The sequence below is a fragment of the Narcine bancroftii genome, chromosome 1, assembly GCF_036971445.1.
Source record: "Narcine bancroftii isolate sNarBan1 chromosome 1, sNarBan1.hap1, whole genome shotgun sequence".
Lineage (NCBI taxonomy): Eukaryota > Metazoa > Chordata > Chondrichthyes > Torpediniformes > Narcinidae > Narcine > Narcine bancroftii.
In genome coordinates this window covers 329498107-329520814 of record NC_091469.1, presented here as the reverse complement: position 1 = coordinate 329520814, position 22708 = coordinate 329498107, and the positions used below count along the sequence as shown (strand labels likewise).

Genomic DNA, 22708 nt, shown 5'->3' with positions numbered 1-22708 from the left:
GCTGTCACAATTTAACTTTTCTCAGTCAGGAACATCTTGTCGCTTTAAACAATTGTGCATTGTTGGGAGGATGTAACATATATGGCAGAATTGTCTAATTTATTGTTTCAAACATTCCTGGTGTATTGCTTAAATTTGGAATTACGATATAGGGATCCATGAATAAAACAAAAGAAAATTGAGGTGAAATTATGTCATTCAAATACCTGTACTATAATAACATGGATTTTCTGTTCAGAATTACAGCATGCATATACGAGTACTCTGCATTATAATGGGATAAATTGGATAGCATTTCTAACAACATGTGTATCTGATTAAGTTTAGAAATTTGCAAAGTTACTTTCTGACTTTTTGGTTTTCTTCCAGTGACCTTGGTGTTTTGTTGAGGAATACTGCTGTAAAGTGAGGGAAGATGTCAAGTTGAATCATAGTTGATTGGAAAATATGCTGGTTCGTGCATCTACAGTGCCCTCCAGAATGTTTGGGACAAAGAAATTTTTATCTTTATTTGCTCCTGTGCTCCACATTTTAAAATTTGTAATCAAAGAATTCACAAGTGATTTTAAAGTGTACATTCTATGCTTTAGAAAAGGTTATTTGTGTACATTTTGGTTTGACCATGTAGAAATTAACAGCACTTTTTATACATAGTTCCCCCATTTCAGGGCACCATAATGTTTGGGATATTTGGCTTCACAGGTGTTTGTGAGTACTCAGGTGTGTTTAATTGTTTTCATTGGTGTCGGTCTAAGAGAACTAAGATTGCTTCTAAGCTTCTGATCACCTTTGGAGTCTGTAGTTGCAATTTTTCAACATAAGTACTGGGGATGTGCCAATGAAAGTCAAAGAAACCATTATGAGGCTGATAAACCAGAATAAAACAGTAAGAGACATTGTCCACACTTTAGGATTACCAAAATCAACAGTTTGGAACATAATTAAGAAGAGTAACTGTACTGATGAGCTCAGTAATCACAAAGGGACTGGTAGGCCAAGGAAGACATCCATTGCTAATGAAGAAAAATCCCTAAATGCCAGTCCGACAGATCAGAAACACTCTTCAGGAGGCAGGTGAGGATATATCAATGACTACTATCTGCAGAAGACTTCATGAACAGAAATACAGAGGCTGCACTGCAAGATACGAACCACAAATTAGCCATGGAAACAAGATGGGCAGATTACAGTTTGCCAAGAAGTATTTAAAAGCCTACAGAATTCTGGAAGAAGGTCTTGTAGACAAATGAGACCAAGATTAACCTATATCAGTGATGGCAAGAACAAAGTGTGGAGATGTCAAGGAACTGCCCAAGAACCAACATATACCACTTCATCTATGAAACATGGTGTGGAGGTGGTATGGCCTTAAAAACTGGACAATTCTTGAATGGCCAAGTCAGTCACCCAATCTAAATCCAATTGAGAATGTCTTCCATATGGTGAAGAGAAAACTTAAAGGGACAAGCCCCCAATGCAAACAGGATATGAAAATTGCTGCAGCCAGCTAGAGCATCATCAGAGAAGATACTCAGCACCTATGAATTCATTGCATGCAATGGATATACTACAAAGTACTAAACATGACTATTTTAATATACATACATTGCAGTGCAAAAATAACTTTGTCCCAAATATTATGGAGTGCATTGCATATTGAAATATAAGAAACTGATCCTTTTTTTAAATAAAAACTGTATCATTTTTTTTAAACCTATTTTACCTCCCTCTTAATATTTACATTCCTTCATATCAGGCTTCTTGGGAATTTTATATTTTAGGGTTATTGTCTGACAATCTAGTTTGTATTGAAATTGCATATTTTGTTAATACTGGTATTTTGTTTGTTAAAATTTATGTTTTTAAATTTTTTTTATCATACTTTCTGCATTAGGCTGTGTGCTTCACCTCTAAATTTTTCAAACTGATTAGAGTCCAATAACTTACCGATGTCTAATATTAAGCTCACTGGCCTGTAGTTCCCTGTCTTGTCCTTGATTGAAGAGAATCCCATCTTGTTCCATTCAGAAGCCAGTGATTTCCGCTATGCACTTAACAGAAAAAGATGTCAACTAAAAGTCTGCACTTGTTTAAGCATAATAAATGACGTGCTTGCCAAAACAGTTACCCAATCTGTGTTTGGTCTTGTCTATGTTGAGGTGGCCACGGCAGATGCACCGAATGCAGTAGATAGGTTGTATGATGTGTTTTTGTGAAGCAATCCCCCAATCTGCATTTGATCTCCTAGATGATAAAAGTTCAAAAATAATACTTCGCTAGGTGTACCCAGTGTGGCCTCCTCTGTATCGGTGAGACCAAACACTTCACCAAACATTTACCCTTTGTCGGTCTAAAATTGAACCTCCTGTAGTCAACCATTTTAATCCTCCCAAACATTTCTAAAATGGCACGTCTCTCCTTGGCTTCATCCATTGTCAGGAAGAGATTAAAATTGAGAAACAACACTTATTCCTCCTGGACAGCACGAACATTGATTTGTTTCTAATTTTAAGTAACCCCCCACCACCAACTGATTCCACTGTTTCCATTGCTTCTTTACCTATTGCTATACTTTTTTTTCCCTCTATTGGCTTTTCTTTCCACACCCCTCCCCCTTCCAATGTACTCCCTCTACTTGTCTCTGGTTTTCTTTCCTTTCCCCTCCCTTCCAAATGTACTTATCTCTTTATCTTCCACATTTCTGCCCTGTATCACCTCTGGGGGCCCTTCCTCAGCTTTCCCCTGTGACGTACACGACAGCAACAATAAATATTAGCCAAGAAGGTGTTATATTTAAAATAATATTTAAATTATTAATCAACAATTATATAACACCTGCTCTAATTAAGTTATCTAAACTTAACTAAATTTGTTTACAATTATTGAAAAAAATCTAACTATGCACTAATATATTGGTGTGTGTGGAATACCCCAAGCCATTACAGCTCAAGGCTTAATTCTGGGAAGACAGTTCCAAGTCCAAAGTTCAGAAATTTGGTGATGATATGTGGGCTTGAGATTGATGCAACATGCAGGCTTTAGATGGTTGAGGCCTTAGATGAATGGTGAGATATGCAGGCCTTGGGTGAATGATGAGAGACAGGTCTTAAGATGAAGTTAGCAGTTCTTGAGTGGGGGTGACAGAATGTTGATTACTCATGACACCCTTTTTGAGTTGCTTCAGAGAAATATCCTTTTTACATGTGTGCCTTCTTCAGCAATTGAACCCCTTTCGTGGGTCAGTAGAGCAGAGTGCAGTATTTCCTTCTGCAACTTTAAAAACCCCTTTATTGATCAGTAGAATAGAGTGCAGTATTTCTTCTGCAACTTTGAAATCTCCTTTTGTGGGTCTGTAGAAGTGGTCTCTGTAAGCACTTGTCGAATTTATAACCACACAATGAGGCCAAGTGGGTTTCTCATTTCCACAAAGGAGGTTAAAGAGCTGTTGACGCTTGACTTGCTTCCTTAAAATGGCTCCCAGCCACTCCTATTCGGTCTTAATCTGTTAGTCACATGGTCTCTGCACCTGGATTTTAGAGAAACTGCCTTTCTTCTCTTCAAATATATCCATTTAGGAACATGATGTCTTCAAAACTTGTTTCACAGTCACTTCAAATCTGGCAGGCAGGTTGTTAAATCTGTTCTCTTAAAGAGACAGATCCACACAAATAAAATGAATGAAAACTGGAGGGAATGTCACACCCCCTGTATGTTTTTAAATGGTTCATACCTGAAACATTGACCATGGATGCTGACTGACATGCTGAGTTCCTCTAGCAGTTCTTTGCTCAGTTTAAAATTAATACCCATAAAATTGAAAATTTATGAGAGCAGCAATACTCATGCCTTGGGGGGAGGGTGTCCAGAAAATATGTTAAGCATTAAATATGGTTTGAGGCATCACGATAAATCTATTTCAACCATATGTCCCAAAAGTTAATATCCAGTAGTTCTTGATTTTTCTCTGAGAGAAGGCTTTTAGTACCATACAACATTCGAGACACAGAAACAGGCGGTTCTAGTCTATTCCAAATTATTATTCTACCTCTTCCCACTGACCTGAATTCAGTCCCTTGATACCCCTCCCATCCATGTACCTGTCCAAATTTTTCTTAAATATTAAAATTGAGCCCACATCACCACTTCAGCTGGCAGCTCTTTCGACATCCCACTACTGTGTGAAGAAGTTTCCCCCAATGTTCTCCTTCAGGGCGGCATGGTTAGCACAATGTTATTACAGTGGCAGTAACCTGGTTTCAAATCTGGTGTTGTCTGTAAGGAGTTTGTACATTCTCTGTTTGACCATGTGGGCTTCCTCCTGTTGCTCCAGTTGTTATAGAATTATGGTATTATTAATCTTTAGGTTAAAAGAAATTTTTTATTAAAGACTTTGTGGGTTTGGAAACAGGGATACTTGCACAAAGACAGATCACACATTCATCTGATCAGATAAGAGAAGCCTCGGCTGAAGTTGGCACAGTCATAAAAGCAAAGGGACTGTTTCATTGAAAGTTTGAAGACTGTATGTTTGCTCAGAAAGGCACCTCTGTACACAAAAAAGCCATCTGCTTGTTAGAAGTGTAGACAAGCAAGAGACATTTGGTTGCTAACTTATCTTTCTGAAGAAAATGAAACTTAAGGGTCAGTGGTGATGACATGATTGGGACACTTCAAGAAAGCATCTTTAATGTTGACCAAGCTTCATCTGAAGACGGATGAAATAAACTTCAATGAGAGAGGTACTGTTGTGCATTCTCCTTTTGACAGAAAGGATTAACAGACTGATAGCCCTTTCTCAAAAGTTCCACTTTGACTGTCTCTTTGTCACGAAAGTGCAGTGCATGTCCATATGTAATGGTCACTTCATTTAACCCTTGCCTGGGTTGGTGAAATCATCGTTTGAAACACAAGTTCCGAAACCTCCATGCAAGAGAGGGGAATTTGTGAGAAATCATTTGTATGAAGAAGCATTTCTCTAAAAAGCAATTCTACAAAAATTTGTTAGCTTTGAGAAGTCTGGATACTTTGTGCCTTTTCGACTCCATCTCTTCTTCTTTGGCTTGGCTTCGCGGACGAAGATTTATGGAGGGGTAATGTCCACGTCAGTTGCAGGCTCGTTGGTGGCTGACAAGTCCGATGCGGGATAGGTAGACACGGTTGCAAGGGAAAATTGGTGGGTTGGTGTTGGGTTTTTCCTCCTTTGTCTTTTGTCAGTGAGGTGGGCTCTGCGGTCTTCAAAGGAGGTTGTTGCCCGCCGAACTGTGAGGCGCCAAGATGCACGGTTTGAGGCAATATCAGCCCACTGGCGGGGGTCAATCACTTTTGAACAACAGTTTAAAGACTCTGAGTTTTAACACAAAAGATTTCTAAGACTTTTACTTTTACTTTTCAGAATCGTACCTGAACTGTAATGGTTTGGAATTTGCCACACACAAATATACATTTGCGCTAGTGGGGTTAAATAAGATTTTATATTTTTGAAGATACCATTGTCTTACCATTGCTGCTGGTTTATGTCATAACACCTGTTTACTTCCACCCTCCAAAATGTTAATTAATTTGGGTGGTGTGGATGTAAATTGCCAAATTGGCTTTTACCATGCTGTAAATAAAATTTAATTTAAACTTTCCCTTTCACCCTCCACCCATGTCCTCTGGTTTGTATCTCATCTAATCTACCAATAAAAAAAAATATTGACTTTGAAGGCCTGAATCAATGACAACAACTTCATGGTTTTCATTTTTAAATGACACATAGGCATAAATCCTTTCAACTGTTATCACTTTTGTAATGTAACATTGTTTAGTCTTATGACCACAAAATCTGTAGAAGTATTCATGGGATGGTCTGTTTAAAGAACTTGTGAACTATTTGGCAGTTCTTTAGAATTCTAATTTCACTCTTTATAAATGGATTATTTTTAAATATTCATGTCAATAGATTTTATTGAGTAGAAACTCAACCTCCACTGATTGCTTTAGTAATGAGGGCAGTGCACAGCACTATTTTTCCAATTTTTGGTTTAGTTGTCTTCAATGGTTCTTATTTCGAAATTGGAACATGATGCGCACCTACTATTACTTTTGTTAATGAGGGTGAGGATTTCTAAACTTGAAAGCTGCTGTAACCATGCCCAAACTCTGTCCAAATGCAGCATGTCAATCTCATTGACCCAATTGTCCTGGCGGGGCGTGAACTGAATGGCAGCACATCTGCGAAGAAATCTTTCCTGTGAAATACCCTGAAAAGCTCTCATAGCTGACTGATTAATTATTCGAAATGGTTTTAAATATCCACATTTTGAAAACGTATTTGCCAAAATCTGCATGCAACTTCTATTTATTTCTCAGGCAGCTGAAGTTATTATTGCTTTGAGCTTAGGAAATAATAGCCAAGATGTACTGAATTAACATAATTAAATTAAAACCTATATATTTTGTGTTGATATAATTCCAGAATGTTGGATAAATCTTTTAACAGGTAGGTACACATGAGGGGAGTTGTTTTTAAGCTGTACATTTTTAAAATTGACTTTGCAGGGAGTTTTTGGGTCTTGCCCTGGGAATTGTTTGTAAACTTTTTATTTTTTAAAATTTCATAAATCAAAAACAATTTTAATGAGGGTCAATTATTATTCCACTTGCAATGGCTAGTTTGATGGTCTTAAAGTATTGATGTTTCAATGTTCAGTAAAATATTTTTGTTAAAAGAAGAGATTGCTTTGTCAGTTTCCAAAGCAAATATCTTAGGTGGCGCTTGTGCTTTTAGAGACAATGGTATTTGTTTGATTGCTGAGGGGAGACATGAAAACAAGTTTATTTTGAAAACTGGTTATCTTTTGAATTAGATGCTCTTTGTATTTATAACTCCTGACAATGTTTGCATTTCTGATTTTTCTTGCTATCTTTTCTAACTTGAATTAAAAAAAAACATCCAATAGTAGTGTAAAGTTGGACTTCCATAAATAATTTTTTTCTGTAACCTGGGAAGTTCATATTTGCTTGCCTGCAAAAAGCCTGAAGGTCAGTGACCAGTGGAGTTCTGCAGGGATATGTTCTGGGACCCCCTTGGTCTTTGTCACTTTTTAAAATAAATAATTTGGACCAAGAGGTAGAGGGATGGGTCAGCAAATTTGGAGATGACACAAAGGTTGGAGGTCTTGTGGATAGCATAGAAGGTTGTCACAGGTTACAACAGGATATAGACAAGATGCAGAGTTGGACAGAAAAGTGGCAGATGGAGTTCAATCCGGATGGGTGTGATGTGATACATTTTAGAAGGTCAAACATGAGAGAAGAGTACATTTTTAATGGCAGGATTCTTAATATTATGGAAGAACAGGGACCTTGAGGTTCAAATTCATAGATCTCTCAAGGTAGTTAAGAAAACTTATGGGAGGCTGGGCCTTCATTAGATGGGATTGAATTCAAGAGTTATGAGGTAATGTTGCAGCTCTATAAAACTCTGGTTAGACCACTCTTGGAATATTGTGTTCAGTTCTGCTCCCCTCATTAGAGGAAGGATTTGGAAGTTATGGAGAGGATGCAGAGGAGACTTACAAGGATGTTGTCTGAATTGGAGAATGCATCTTGTAAGGCAAGGTTAACAGAACTGGTGCTTTTCTCTAGAGTGAAGAAGGATGAGAGGTGTCTTGATAGAGGTCTACAAGATTGAGAGGCATAGAGATAGGGTGGACAGCAGCAATTTTTTCCCCCTGGTGTTAGATAAGCAAACACCAGAGGACATCTGTGTAAGGTTAGAGGAGGAAAGTATATGGGAGATGTCAGAGGTAATTGTTTTTAAGTATACATGGAGAAGTAGGTGCCTGGAATGCATACCGGGATGGAGGTGAAGGCTGATCAACAGGAACATTTAAAAGACTCTAAGGCACATGGATGAAAGGAATATTGACAATTATGGGAGTGAGGAAGGGAAGATTTAGTCGTTGAATAAGCTTGTGTGGTTGGCACAACATCGTGGGTCAAAGGGCTTGTACTGTGCTGTAGTGTTCAATCCAGGTGATGACTGCATTATAATTGATAGCAGTAATGTGGAAATGTTGAACATGATTAGCTTTTTTTGTAACAAGGAATGAAGGATAGGGAGATGCTTGATGGAAGAAGTTTAACTTTCAAAGTTGTTGCCATGGAATTTTATTATGAAGTTCCAGATGATCTCTTTAATTTTGCAGTAAAAAAATTAATTTTTTATAGTACAAATGCAATTACTAAATGGACACAATTCAGCAACTATTCTGACTATTTTTGAGTTCTTTTAAATTACATTTTGGAAAGAGTGTTTAATGATGAATCATAATTTATATATTTGACCTTCAAATTTTAAATATTAAAATATTAAACATGTTAACAATTTTACTGGGAAGCCTGTGATTTTTGGTGTGCACCTTTTATTTAAGTCTTGGGTGTATGCAACTGATCATATTACCAAACAAGTGATTGGCTTCCCGATCTCATTGGCATCAATTGAGCAGGGGAGAAAATTGGCACAGAAAAGGTTCCTACGCCTTGATTTTGTTACCTAAATGGTCAAGAATGTAAAACTGGGCTTTCGGCCTAAGGTGCCATAGCCCACAAGTGGCAATGACTGAGCAATATTTTCAAGTCAAAGGCAACTCTGTAAGAAACACATAATTATCTACTGTATTTGATGGCATATATGACCCCCCCCGCCCTTCCCCCCCTCCAAAAATAATTGCCTCAAAAACCACCTAGGGTCCTATACACAGAGACCTTTTTGCTGCTGCCATTTTGGACACCGAAATACAAACATAGTGGGGGCTTTCCTCCTGATGGCGACAGGAGGAAGGTGCTCAAACTACTCACCCAGCTTCAAGAAGTCCGCGGAGGTGCTGTAGCTTCGTGGACCATCTTCTCTTGGGTGGCCCTTTTTTTCGGAGTTATCTCCTCCGCCGCACACTTCCCCTGTTGAGAAGGCCCACTTGCTCAAGCCTGCTTGTTCTCTCCCTCCCTCCTGCTTGCTCTCTCCCATAGTACTTTGAGGGGTGCGCTTGGCCTCTGATTAGGTTTTGTTCGACGAGCATGGGCCCTGAGCAAATTAATTGAGGCACAAGTGGCAGTGAGTGAGCAGCTTGTCGAGCTCAGCTCAACAGGCCACTTGCTCATGCCACCCACCCCCGTCCCTCAAACAGTTCAGGGGAATGTACTTGTCAAACAAAGCCTCAACTTGGATCCTGATTACCAAGGCCCAACAGTCCCCTCAAAGCAAGCAATCTCTCGTCTGCTCCCTATGATGGTGCACCTGGGCCCTGCCTGTTGCCCTGGTTTTTCTCTCTCTCGTGCCCGCAGGTCCAGGCGTGCCTGCCAATTGGCGTTTATATGGTGGAAGGGAAGCAGCTTGAGCCTCAGTGTGTGACTGGCAGGAGGATGTGTTGCTGCTGTGGCTCATGTGCGAGGAGGCTTTGGCATCTCGGCCATGCAAGGCTGGAGGATTTCCATCAAGGTGAGTGAAGATAAATTCATTAAAACAAATTTGTCATGAAATCTCATGCTTAAAATGTGGGATAAGGGTCCTATATGCCCTCAAATATGGTAATGTAAAGTTTTTTTTTAAAGATTTTTAAAGAACAAAAAAAACACTGCAGGTAAACACTGAACAGAAAAAAAGCACAAAAACTCCAAATCAAAATGAAAGCTCAAGTGACTTTAATGAGACCCCTGTTCCTGAAGTTTCTTCACCTGTTTCCACACCCTTGGTTTTGTTGTAGGTAATGCACATCTGAGATCTGCCTCCACTTCATTGTGGTTTTGTTCCTTTGTCTTCATCTGCAGCAATGTTGAAAAGCCTGATTCACAAAGATAAAAATGGTCATGAAGGGTAGGATCTTCTGAGGACACTCCTTTGCCAACTATCTATCATTTTTGGCCATAACTTGGAGATAGACAAAGTTTCAAACACGTCTCTGCATCTGGAATCGTTTTGAAAGTTAATGAGTTCATCTTGAACTTTGTTGACTTTAATAAGAAAGGAATTCATCATCAATGCCAGTCCTTCTCGTTCAATTTTTAGGAAGAAGTGCAGGAATTCTTCTCGGAGGCAGCTGAGATGCGAGAGAACTTCCTTAGTAACATCAGTATCCATTCCATTGACAGTTACTGCTGAAAGAGATTCAAACATTGTTTCCATTTTTGCATCTTTTGTATAAATGCACTGAAAGCATCCAGAAACTGGATGATAGTTTTGTCCTTGCCTAGCACCCTGAGATTCAATTTGTTCAAGTGATCAGAAATATCCACATGGTAGGCAAGGTGAAATATCCATGGCTTTTCATCAAAACACAGTTTTTCCAAAGAATAATTGTGCTATTTCTTAGTGTGTCATTTTTAATTTAATTAGTCACATTTTTAGTTGTTTTTTTTTTGTGGTTTGTCTGTTTAAATTATAAATATACAGTATCAATGTTTATTGACATATCAGGTACAATTATCAGGCTTTTTGTCTCAAAAATGAGTATTTCTAAAAGTCTAAAATGGGATATATCTGAGTAATTTCCAGAGGAAATTAATATCCAAATTGTGATAAACACATCAAAAAACTTATGAAAATACTAATTTTATTGCAATTTATGAAGGATTCGTCTTCTGAATAATTTCTATACACAGTCTGTCAGTTATATTTACCATTAATTTATTTCACTATATGGGGATGCTTCCTTGAACGTTAAAGGTTATTCATTTGCTTGAAATAACCAAGGAAACATTACAGAAATTGTAGAAATATTCTACAATTACTCTATCCCATCCAGGGTAAATCTTCAATGAAAATTTTTGCAAAAATAATTTGTATTCAATTTTAGGGAGAAATATAACATGTCTTACCTTATAAAGCGGAACCTCTTGTGTCTTGACTGAAGTGAAGAAGAACAAACTGTTAGAAGACAGGAAACACACACTTCTAAATCAGTCTGCATCTGTCTTATGTGGAGGTCTGATGGGAACCGTGATTGAGTGCCAAGCCGCTTGTATTGAGATATGGCCAGATGACCTCACTGACCTCGGTGGCAGATTGCTCACAACCCCACCCAAGTACACCTGGGAGGACCAGGACATGATCTCAGACACTCCCCAACCTCAGTGGGTTGGGAAGTCACTGTGACCCACATGGAAACATGCCATGGCCCATTGGTTGGGAACCACTGGTCCAAGCTCTCTAATTCCTTCACTTCCATCCTTTCAACATTTTGGATATAAACTCTAATATTCCCTTGCTGAAGTCAGCAATACAAGGATAAGTTATAAATATGAAACATCAACCAATATTAACGGGCAAAAGAACTTTATTACTGAATTTTGTGGTTACATACATTTTTCCTAGCTGTGCATTTGCTTGCGATCTGCTAACCAATGTTTTCATTTTTTTTCCCCCAGTGTCATAACCAAATGATAAACCTTGTTCCTCTTTACAAAAATGTTGTCTGAACAGTGAAATGTTTACTGTTTATATTTTAGATTTTCAGCAGAAATCAAACTTGATAGAAGAAATGCTTGTTTCCAAACTAATGACTGTTGAGCAGGAATTAGATTCTGGTGTATATAAAGTACATATATAAAGTATAAATTTGGTGTGTATATATACATTGTACAAATGTGTATGACAATAAACTCATCATCCCAGTCAATGCCATATTGAAACTGGATACAGGTGGTCCCTGTGCTGTGGTGACAAATAATTTATGATGCCTATGTAAACTGACAGTTTGACAATTGTTTTAGATGTACAGATTCACTGGTGAGCACATTGAAAATCAATAGTTAAACACTACATAAAACAATGGTTGATTTCTTTATTGCGATTTGACAAGAATGAAGTTTACAATCTGCTGCAAATTACTAAATGTCTTCTTATTGTGAGGTCAGTAATGTGAATACATTCTCGTAATCTTTCTCATTGTTAAGCTTGTATTCACACAAAGAAATTGAATTGCTCTTATTCACTTAATTGCCCAGTTTCTTTTGTACTTGGTTTTATTCTCTTACAGTGAATTTCAGAAAAATTTATTATGAAACTCATTTTTTTTCCCCACACAAAGTAAAAGAATTCTGGAAAAGGTCAGGCCACTGTGCAAAGTCTGTTCCAAGTGCTCCAGTTTGTCTGTTTGAAGTACAATCATGAATGCTGCCAGGCAGATATAGAAAGTTGGAACATACTTCAATATGGCTTGCATAATATTAATTTGCTCACGGTCAGCACGGTTAGTGCAACAGTTAGCGGAACACTATTACAGTGCCAGCGACCTGGGTTTGAAACCAGTGCTGTCTGAAGTGAGTTTGTTCTCCCAGTGTCTGCATGGGTTTCCTCAGGGTGCTTCGGTTTCCTCCTGCTTGTCAAAACCTATGGTGTTGTAGGTTATTTGGGTAGCACAGGTTCAGAAGGTTCTGTTACCATGTTGTATGACTTAATTTTTAAAATTTTATCAGAGATCCATGAACGAATTACCTGTAGGCCATCATGCTGAAACTGGCCTTACTTGGAGAGTAGAAGACCACTATTGTCTACAAAGTCTGAATTGTCAATTTCATGGGAGAGGAGTCTTAGAACCTTGATATTAGCAACCAAAGGAAGAAGTGTTAACAGATATACTGTGGGCCCCAATTGCATGCTGACCACTTGCCTCTATTTTTCTCATGCTATGTCCTGACTCGAAGTTTATTTATTTTTTGGCCAATAATGTAGAATATCAATGTCAGAATCTTTTACACAAAATGGGCATGTGTTTTTGCACCCTGAATAATTGCCAATGACACATGCTTTTATAGAGGTGCTGAACTTCTTGGTCAATCTCAATTGCTTTATTTGTGGGGAGGAAATGTATTAGTTTTAAATGTAAAAGGTTTTAGTTAGAATAAATTGCTTGCATCTAAATGTTTGTATTAAATTTCAGACATGTCTAGTTTCTAGCAATATCTGAAATAATTGTATGGTAAATATAATAATGGATAATGCATCTAATGATTATTTGATCCTAGAATTTTAGCCTGCCTTTGTGAGTGCAGTATAGTGAAACTTACAAGAATTGTTTGCAAATTCCATGAATTAGCTTGGCATTTTATTTCCTGGTCGAGAAGATGACATGTTGGTGGAAGCATTTAAGATGGTGCTCAGATGCAGTATTACTGAAATTATGACCTGCTGTTTGGCCATATCATTCAAAGATTCTATACATCTATGAATGCTCGTGAAACGAGAAAAGTCTGCAATGCTGTGATTGTCAATTTTTTTAAAAATTGGTACCTTGACAAAGGACTGAGGCCCAAATGTTGTTTGTCTATCTTTGCTTCCTGTGGGACCACCTGAGTTTCTCCGGCAGTTTTATATTCTCTACAAATGCTACTTTGTTCTCTTCCAACACCTCTGCTATCAAGATACTTGTGAACATGAAATGTTAGTGAACTGAAGCTTTATCCACTTTAACGGAGGGAACACCTATTATTCCAATAGCAAACTGTTCAATAACTATCAATTGCCTTCCCTGGCCACTATCTCAAAATGAATCTAGTTTCATGAAATTTCTGAATGAACCTTGCCAGTCTATCGACCCAGAGTTCAACTTCTAATGCTACATTTTCAATTGCGACTACTTGCCTGCATCACTTTTCTAATATTTCCAAGCTTCTTCAGAATATATTGTTGAAACAATTGCCAATTTTTTATTACTTTCAGGGTTGTATACTTTGAACTGGCCTTCAATTTTCCAGTTATCATAAATTTGAGGTATATCCAAATGTTGCTGGTTGGATCATGTACACTACATCCATTGCTTGAGCTCATCATCCTACATAGTACTTTGTGCTAATCTTTCAGATTTAAAATGATCAGTCTCTGGAGTCCTTCCACATCTTTATAACCTAGTGCTATTAACTTATTTCAGCACTGAAAGTTCTGCATTCTTAAACCCCAATTTCAAGGGTATTCTACAGATTATTTTCCCCACCATTCACAGCCTTGCCTTCTGTTGGAGAATTTTTAAGCTTGGAAATTTCTTCCTACCCCTTCCTTGTCTCTCTCTATCTTTCTGATGATTCTTGTCCTTTGGCCAAGCTTTCCATCAGCTACCCAATATATTCACTCTCGTTACCTTTTTGCCACCTCTGAGCAGCTTCTGGGAAGTGCTTTGAGATATTTTGTGGTTGACTGGTTTGGTGCAGGTGAAATTGGTAGTGATGCAGATTAAAGTCCTTACTGCTCATTTCCATGTACTGTATTTATTGTTATTATAGTGTTGTGGGTTTTTGGTTTTGAAATTAGAAATTAACTATTAGTTAGAGGCAAATTCAGTGAGCCAGGGATAATTATTCAGTACAGTAACTTTTATTTGTACCATAGAAAGATTGTAATTCAGTTTCAACATGTCAGATGTTATTTTGTCTCATGATGCCTTTGTGTGAGGTTTTGTGCAAAATGGTTTATCCCCTTCAAAGGAGTGCAATTTTATTTAATCTTTGCTCATTTCTGTTTAATTAACTCTTGAATCGTCTCCAGTAATATTGCACAGTTTTTCCCCAGATTTCTCTGAATTGCATGTAAAACATCAGCAATGTAGAGGCCTTCTCTGCGTCTAAAGCAACTGCTACTGTAGGTGCTTTATTTCCTTCTACTGCATGAATTAAGTTAATAAATTTACAAATATTGTCTGTTGTGCGTCTTTTTTTGATAAATCCAGTTTGGTCTAAATTTACCATGTTCGGTACATGCTCTGCTAATCTGTTTGCTAATAGTTTAGCTATTATCTTATAATCTGTGTTTAGTAAAGATATTGGTCTATAAGACGCTGGTGAGAGTGGATCTTTCCCTTGCTTTAGTATTACTGTAATTATTGCTGTTTTACATGAATCTGGTAAACTTTGTGTTTTATCAATCTGGTTGATTACATCTAGGAGGGGCGGAATTAATAAGTCTTTAAATGTTTTGTAGAATTCTATTGGGAATCCATCCTCTCCTGGTGTCTTATTATTTGGTAATTTTTTTATTATCGCTTGTATTTCTACTATTCCAAATGGTTCTGTTAATTTATTTTGTTCCTCTATTTGTAGTTATGGTAGTTCAATTTTAGTCAGAAATTCATCTATTTTCCCTTCTTTCCCTTCGTTTTCAGTTCGGTATAATTGTTCATAGAATTCTCTAAAGTTTTCCTTAATTTCTTTTGGATTATATGTAATTTGTTTGTCTTTTTTCCTTGATGCCAATACCATTTTCTTAGCTTGTTCTGTCTTAAGCTGCCATGCTAGGATTTTGTGCGTTTTTTCACCCAGTTCATAATATTTCTGTTTTGTCTTCATTATATACTTCTCCACCTTATATGTTTGTAGTGTTTCATGTTTTATTATTTTATCCGCCAATTCTCTTCTTTTAGTTGTATCTTCCTTCATTGCTAATTTTTTTTCTATATTTACTCTTTCCCTTTCCAACTGCTCTGTTTCCTGATTATAGTCCTTCTTCATCTTGGTTACATAACTTATTATTTGCCCTCTAATGAATGCTTTCATTGCATCCCATAGTATAAACTTATCTTCCACTGATTCCGTATTTATTTCAAAATACATTTTTATTTGTTTTTCAATAAATTCTCTAAAATCCTGCCTTTTAAGTAACATGGGGTTTAATCTCTATCTATACATTCTTGGAGGGATGTCCTCTAGCTTTACTGTCAATATTAAGGATGAATGGTCCGATAGTATTCTAGCTTTATATTCTGTTTTTCTTACTCTATCTTGCATACGAGCTGATAACAAAAATAGGTCTATTCTTGAGTATGTTTTATGTCTAGCCGAGTAATATGAATATTCCTTTTCTTTTGGATGTTGTTTCCTCCATATATCCAAAAGTTGCATTTCTTCCATTGATTTAATTATAAATTTGGTTACTTTGTTCTTTCTGTTAATTTTTTTCCCAGTTTTATCCATATTTGAATCCAAATTCAGGTTGAAATCCCCTCCTATTAATATGTTCCCTTGTGTATTTGCTACCTTCAAAAAGATATCTTGCATAAACTTTTGATCTTCTTCGTTAGGTGAATATACATTGAGTAGATTCCAAAACTCCGAATATATCTGACATTTTATCATTACATATCTCCCTGCTGGATCTATTATTTTCTCTTCTATTTTAAATGGCACATTTTTACCAATTAATATAGCCACTCCTCTTGCTTTTGAATTATACGATGCTGCTGTTACATGTCCTACCCAATCTCTCTTTAATTTCTTGTGCTCCAATTCAGTTAAGTGTGTTTCTTGCACAAATGCTATAACAATTTTTTCTTTTTTCAGTAAATTTAGCAGTTTCTTCCTTTTAATTTGGTTATGTATTCCATTAATATTTAAAGTCATATAGTTCAACGTAGCCATTTTATACTTTGTTTATCTTCCCTTTCCGTTTTTCCATCATTACCTTTCCTCCTTTTCCATTTCTGTTTTCTTATTTTAAACCCTTTATAAGACAACATTCCTAAAACATCAAACATTTTCCTTATTCTCCTATTTAAAACTTCTTTAGCCCCAATCTCCCTTTCCCCTCCTGAGTTGTCCTTTATCCCTTGTCGGACAACCACATCTCCCCTCTTTGCGAATTCACTCGCAAGCGTCAGCTGATTTTGCAGTGACCGCAACTCCTCCCCACCCAGCCCCCCCAGAAAAGATTTCACTTTTCATATGTAACAAAGGTCACTCTTTTAGTTCCCTCCTTATTCCCTCTATTCCTTTCTCTTCCCTTATTAATTCTTGTCTATACTATCTATATTTTCCTCTAAATACGGATACATTCACGTATGCACATTATACATCTACACACTTATACCTCTTTACCCACATACATATAAATCGTGGTCATTTTTACTCTCATTACACGTCTTCATCCCTCAGTCTATTTTGTAATTGTTCTGCAAATTTTCGTGCTTCTTCTGGATCCGAGAATAGTCTGTTTTGTTGTCCTGGAACAAATATTTTCAATACCGCTGGATGCTTTAGTATAAATTTATACCCTTTCTTCCATAAAATCGCCTTTACTGTATTGAACTCCTTTCTCTTCTTTAGGAGTTCAAAACTTATATCTGGATAAATGAAGATTTTTTGCCCTTTGTACTCCAGTGGCTTGTTGCCCTCTCTTACTTTTTCCATTGTCTTCTCCAGTACCTTTTCTCTTGTAGTATATCTTAGGAATTTTACTAAAATAGATCTTGGTTTTTGTTGTGGCTGTGGTTTAAAGGCCAATGCTCTATGTGCCCTTTCTATTTCCATTTCTTGCTGTAGTTCTGGACATCCTAGGATCCTAGGGATCCAATCTTTTATAAACTCTCTCATATTCTTGCCTTCTTCATCTTCCTTAAGGCCCACTATCTTTATGTTATTTCTTCTGTTATAATTTTCCATTATATCTATTTTCTGAGCTAACGGTTCTTGTGTCTCTATAACTTTTTTATTAGATCCCTCTAATTTCTTTTTTAAGTCCTCTATCTCCATTTCTAGTGCTGCTTCCCGCTCTTCCATCTTGTCCATTTTCTTTCCCATTTCTGTTTAGGTCATATCTATTTTATTCATTTTCTCTTCATTGTTTATTCTTCTTCTTAAATCATTAAATTCCTGTGTTTGCCATTCTTTAAATGACTCCATGTATTCTTTAATAAGAGAAAGTATATCCTTTATCTTGCCTTTCCCTTCTTCTTCTATTTCACTCTACTCTTCCTCTTCTTCCTCTGGGTTGGCCATCTGTTGTTTCTTTGTTGCCCTTTTCTTCTCTTCTTTCTTGTTTTCATTGTCTTCTGTGTTCTCTTGCTGCAGGTGTTTTGCAGCTGTCGTTGCCGGCTGTGGAGATCGACTCCCCAGCTGGTCACCCCTCCCGTCGGTGTGTTTTTTTGCATGCGCGGTTGCGCACTTTTACTCGGCTCAACGAGCCATTTTTGTAGTCCACTTTCTACCGACCTGAGGGAGCGGGTTTCTCTCTCCACCGCGGGCCTCTTCGAACAGGTAAGGCCTTCTCCTTCATCCTCCGTTGTCTTCTCTTCCTCTCTTCTTACCGTTGATTTTGATTTTTCTTTTTTTGTCACCATCTTCTTTCCACCTTTATACTCACTTTTCTTTAACTTTTATTTCTGTGCCTTTGTGTTTTCCTTTGTTTTTTTTCGACTTTTCTGGAGAGTGCTGGAGTTCACCGTCCGGCCACTACTCCATCACGTGACTCCCCTCTGTAAATAGTTTGTTCATGTGGATTTCCTCCGCATGTCTGGCTTCCTCCCATGTTCCAAAGAAGATCAGGGTTCACATGGGGGTATTTGGGCGGTGCAAGCTGGTGGGCTGGAAGGGCCAGTTATTGTGCTGTATCTCCAAATAAATATAAACCTTTTGCTATTATCTGTCAATTATTTGCAGATGCCTTGGGAGGCATAAGTGGGCGAATGCGAGCAAAGAAAAGGCCAGCTATTCTTGAAACTTCAATGGATAACAATCCCCCCTTGAGATCATCAGGAAGACAGGTGTTGTATAAAACTATTTAAACCAGTATCAATTGCAGGTTTCAATTTAACAGATATATGCCTTGCATGATACTTCAAAGATTTTAAAAGATTTGAATTCAGGTAAAAGCCACTTTGTTTTTTGTTAATACAGCTTCAGTTTTTTTTAAAAAGAGGATGCATGCAGCTAAAGGTACTATAGCCACCAGTGGATACTATAAAAATTTTAGATGTTTTAATACGTAAATTTAATACTAAATTATAATTTTTCTCAAGGATAAAGCACCTCTAGAAAAATGAGGTAACAATGCAAGGTGATCACTGTGATTCTGCAAGGCTGCAACTATCCTCTTGAGCATTTGTTGTATCTGCACAGAATTTTGCATTGCTTTCTATCAGATAAGCCATTTCCCATTGTTCTATTTGCAATCCCAGCCTGAGTAAGATGCAAGATGGATGTCATTGCAGTTTTGCAAATTGATTTGATCTATAGTAAGTGATAGGCTGTGATGGCGCACATCTCCTGAAGCGAACCGGCCCCGCTTGTATCGCTGCGCTGGTAGGGCAGCTGCAGAAAGATGGCGCCGTCAGGGCTTGCTGATTATCTCATGGTTTAGGTCATAGCTTGCGCCCCAGGCAATGTGATGATGTTACAGCCGTGCGGGGCAGAACTGCCATTGGCCTTGGGGTACGCATGAAATTCAAATAAACAGTTTAACTGAAACCTCCACTGTGTCCTGTGGTGCTTTTCTGTGTGTGTAGCAGCCTCTACATTGGTGACCCTGCAGAGCCCAGATGTTATCTGGTCTCCAACTATGGATTTGATGGCGATCAGCGCTGTGGCAGTGAAACTTCCCCCCCCCTCCCCCTTTGGACCCATCAACCTCGCACGTGGTTCGGACAGGCGGAGGCGCAGTTTCATCTCTGAGAGATCACCTCTGACTCCACTATGTTTTACCATGTGATGAGTGCCCTTGATGAAGAAACTGTGGCCAGAGTGGATGACCTGATCCACCAGAGGAGGGAAAGTATGTCGCCCTCAAAGCCCTCCTCCTTGGCACCTTCGGTCTCTCCCGTCGGCAGCGCGCAGCCAGGCTGATGCACCTTGATGGCCTGGGGGACAGAACCCTGTCCACTCTAATGGATGAGATGCTCGCACTGGCAGAAGGCCACAAACTCTGCCTGATGTTAGAGCAAGCCTTCCTGGAACAAATGCCGGAAGACATCCAACTCCTACTGGCGGATGAGGATTTCTCAGACCCCTAGAAGGTCGCAGCCCATGCCAATGTGCTGTGGAGAATCAAACGGGAAACGAGGCTACAATGAATCAGGGGACCCGTCCTGGACCAAGCTGACCACAGACCACCCCCAGGCAGAAGCCAGAAGAGCACCAAAGCACCTGGTGTTTCTATCACCAATGCTGGGGAGCCCAAGCCCACATGCCGTCAGCCCTGCTTATACCAGGGAAACGACCAGGCCAGCCGCCACTGATGGCTGCGATGACTGGCCACACTAACAGCCTCCTGCACGTGGTCAGCAAGACCAGTGGATGGTGTTTCCTGGTGGACTCCGGATGCTTTCTCCGACCATCCTCGAATCCCGCTCGAGAACACGAGGCCCGACCCTGCGGGCAGCGAATGCCACCGATATAAAGACCTTCGGCACGCGAAGCATTCAGGTACACTTCGGGCCAAACAAGTACCGCTGGAAGTTCCTACTGGCTACTGTGGGCATTGCGCTGCTGGGAGCCAACTTCCTGTGGGCGCACAGCCTGCTGGTAGACCTTAAGGGCAAGAGATTTGTGCACGCCACACCTTCCAGACTCTCCGACTCGAGTTTTGAAGCGCACACGGCCCAGGGATAGCCATCGTCTGTACACCCAAAAACAAGTACTCCCGCATCCTGGACGAGTTCCCCGCCATCTTATGGCCTTAATTCACTGCCACCATGCCTCAGCACAGCGTCCACCACCATCACTACACCAAGGCCAGATGACTGCTGCCGGAGAAGCTGCACCTCGCGAAAGAGCTCCCGCCTCCAGGAACTCGGCATAGTCTGCAGGTTGGACAGCCCCTTGGTTCTCCCCTGCATATGGTCCCAAAGGCCTCTGGGGGTTGGCGCCTGTGTGGGGACTACCGCCGGCTCAACCATGCCTGACCGATACCCCATCCCCCATATACAGGACTTCACGGCAAACTTGCATGGTGCCATGGTTTTCTTGAAGGTCAACTTGGTGAGGGGCTACCACCAAATCCCCAACCACCCAGATAATATTGGCAAAACCGCCATCATCACCCCGTTCGGCCTTTTCGAATTCCTGCAGATGCCTTTTAATCTGAAGAATATGGCCCAAATGTTCCAGTGGCTCATGGACGCAGTGGGTAGAGACCTGGATTTCATGTTCATTTATCTCGATGATATTCTCATCGCCAGTCAAGATCACAATGAGCACAAATCCCATCTCTGCACACCGTTTGCCCATCTGGCAGAATTTGGCCTCACCGTCAACATGGCCAAATACCAGTTCGGGAAGGAGTCGTTACAGTTTCTGTGCCATACCATCACTATGGATGTGGCAGCGCCATCACAGGAAAAGGTCAAGGCTATACAGCAGTTCCCCAAGCCGGACACCCTCAAGGGCCTGCAGGAGTTCATCGGGATGGTTAATTTCTACCACCGCTTCATTCTGGGGGCCGCCCGCATAATGCGGCCATTGTTCACCCTAATCTTGGCGAAACAAAAATCTTTTGAGTGGACGAAGGAGGCCGAAACAGCTTTCCCTCACACCAAAGACGCCCTCACTAGCACCACCCTACTGGCCCACCCACGGCCCGACGCCCACACAGCACTCTTGGTGGATGTGTCCGCTTCAGCCGTCGGGGGCATCCTCGAGCAATCTGTTAACGGGCAGTAGTGCTTGCTAGTGTTCTTCAGTCGACACCTCCGAGGCTGAAATACAGTGCCTTCGACAGGGAGCTCCTGGCCCAATACCTCTCCATCAGGCACTTCTGCTACTTTCTAGAGGGCATCTTTTATGGTCTTCATGGACCATAAGCCGCGCACACAGGCCCTCGCCATGGCAAAGGACCCTTGGTTGGCGTGCCAGGAGTGGCACCTTTCCTATCTATCGGAGTTCATCACCGACATCCGACACCGGGCAGGTAAGGACAATGTTGTTGCTGATATTCTCTCCAGACCCACCATCCACAACTTGTCGCCCGGCCTGAACTATGCCCAATTAGCTCAGGCCCAGAGAAGGGATGAAGAGACGCAGGCCTTCCGAACAGCATTCACCAGTCTGCGCCTCGAGGTCCTGAAGCTACCGGGCAGTCACGACACGCTACTGTGCGACGTCTTAACCAGCTCACTGCCCCCAGTAGTCACCCCGCAATAGAAGCAAGAGGCATTCCAATGGTCCACGACCTGGCCCACCCCTCCATCAAGACATCAGTATGCATGATGGTGGAACGTTTCATCTGGCACAGATTAAAAAAACAAGTGACCCAGATGACGAGAAATGGTATGCACTGCCAAGTCTTTAAAGTCCAGCGCCATGTCAGAGCCCCTGTACAACATTTCGACCTACCAGCCAGAAAGCTTGACCATATCCACATTGACATAGTGGGCCCCCATAGTGTCTAGAGATGCCTGCTACCTCCTGCCTGTGGTGGACCGAACGACTAGGTGGCCAGAAGCCATCCTCATCAGAGACACTTCTACCAAGTCCTGCGCCAGAGCCCTGCTCATTAACTGGGTCACCTGGTTCGGTGTTCCGGCTCATATGGCCAGTGACAGGGGCACCAAGTTCACCTCCACCCTCTGGGCGCAACTGGCAAACTGCCTGAGGATCAAGCTCCACCACAGCTTATCGTCCCCAGGCCAATAGACTCGTGGAATGCTTCCATCGGCACCTCAAGGCGGCTCTCATGGTGCGGCTCAAAGGACCCAATTGGACAGACGAACTGCCGTGGATCCTGCTTGGCATGCGAACGGCCCTGAAGGAGGATCTCCAGGTTTTTTCTGCGGAACTCGTCTATGGTTCATTGTTGTCGCTGCCAGGAGAGTTCTTCGGGACAGGCGCAGAATCCGGAGTGAGAACCCAACCCTCCTTGCAGACCTCCGCAACAGGTTCGCCTCGCTGGCACCCCCACTGCCAACCCACCACTGCAAACACCCGGCGAATGTTCCCAATGAGCTGGCCTCATCAGATTTCGTTTTTGTCTGGC

At 40.3% G+C, this 22708-nt stretch overlaps 1 protein-coding gene across 12 annotated transcripts in view; it reads left to right on the top strand.

Annotated features, from left to right (window-relative positions):
- Positions 1–22708, top strand: part of LOC138748254 (lysine-specific histone demethylase 2) — a 110095-nt gene that overhangs the window by 10230 nt on the left and 77157 nt on the right. For 3 of the 12 annotated variants that reach the window (XM_069908128.1, XM_069908196.1, XM_069908180.1), the window contains exon 2: positions 18400–18503. In XM_069908128.1, the coding sequence (XP_069764229.1) occupies positions 18400–18503 (104 nt within the window). Of the gene's footprint in view, positions 1–369; positions 454–9327; positions 9482–10725; positions 11891–11944; positions 14612–14950; positions 14994–17811; positions 17998–18399; positions 18504–22708 lie in introns of those variants that run through there. The other 9 variants (XM_069908120.1, XM_069908103.1, XM_069908150.1 and 6 more) reach the window with 8 other exon arrangements.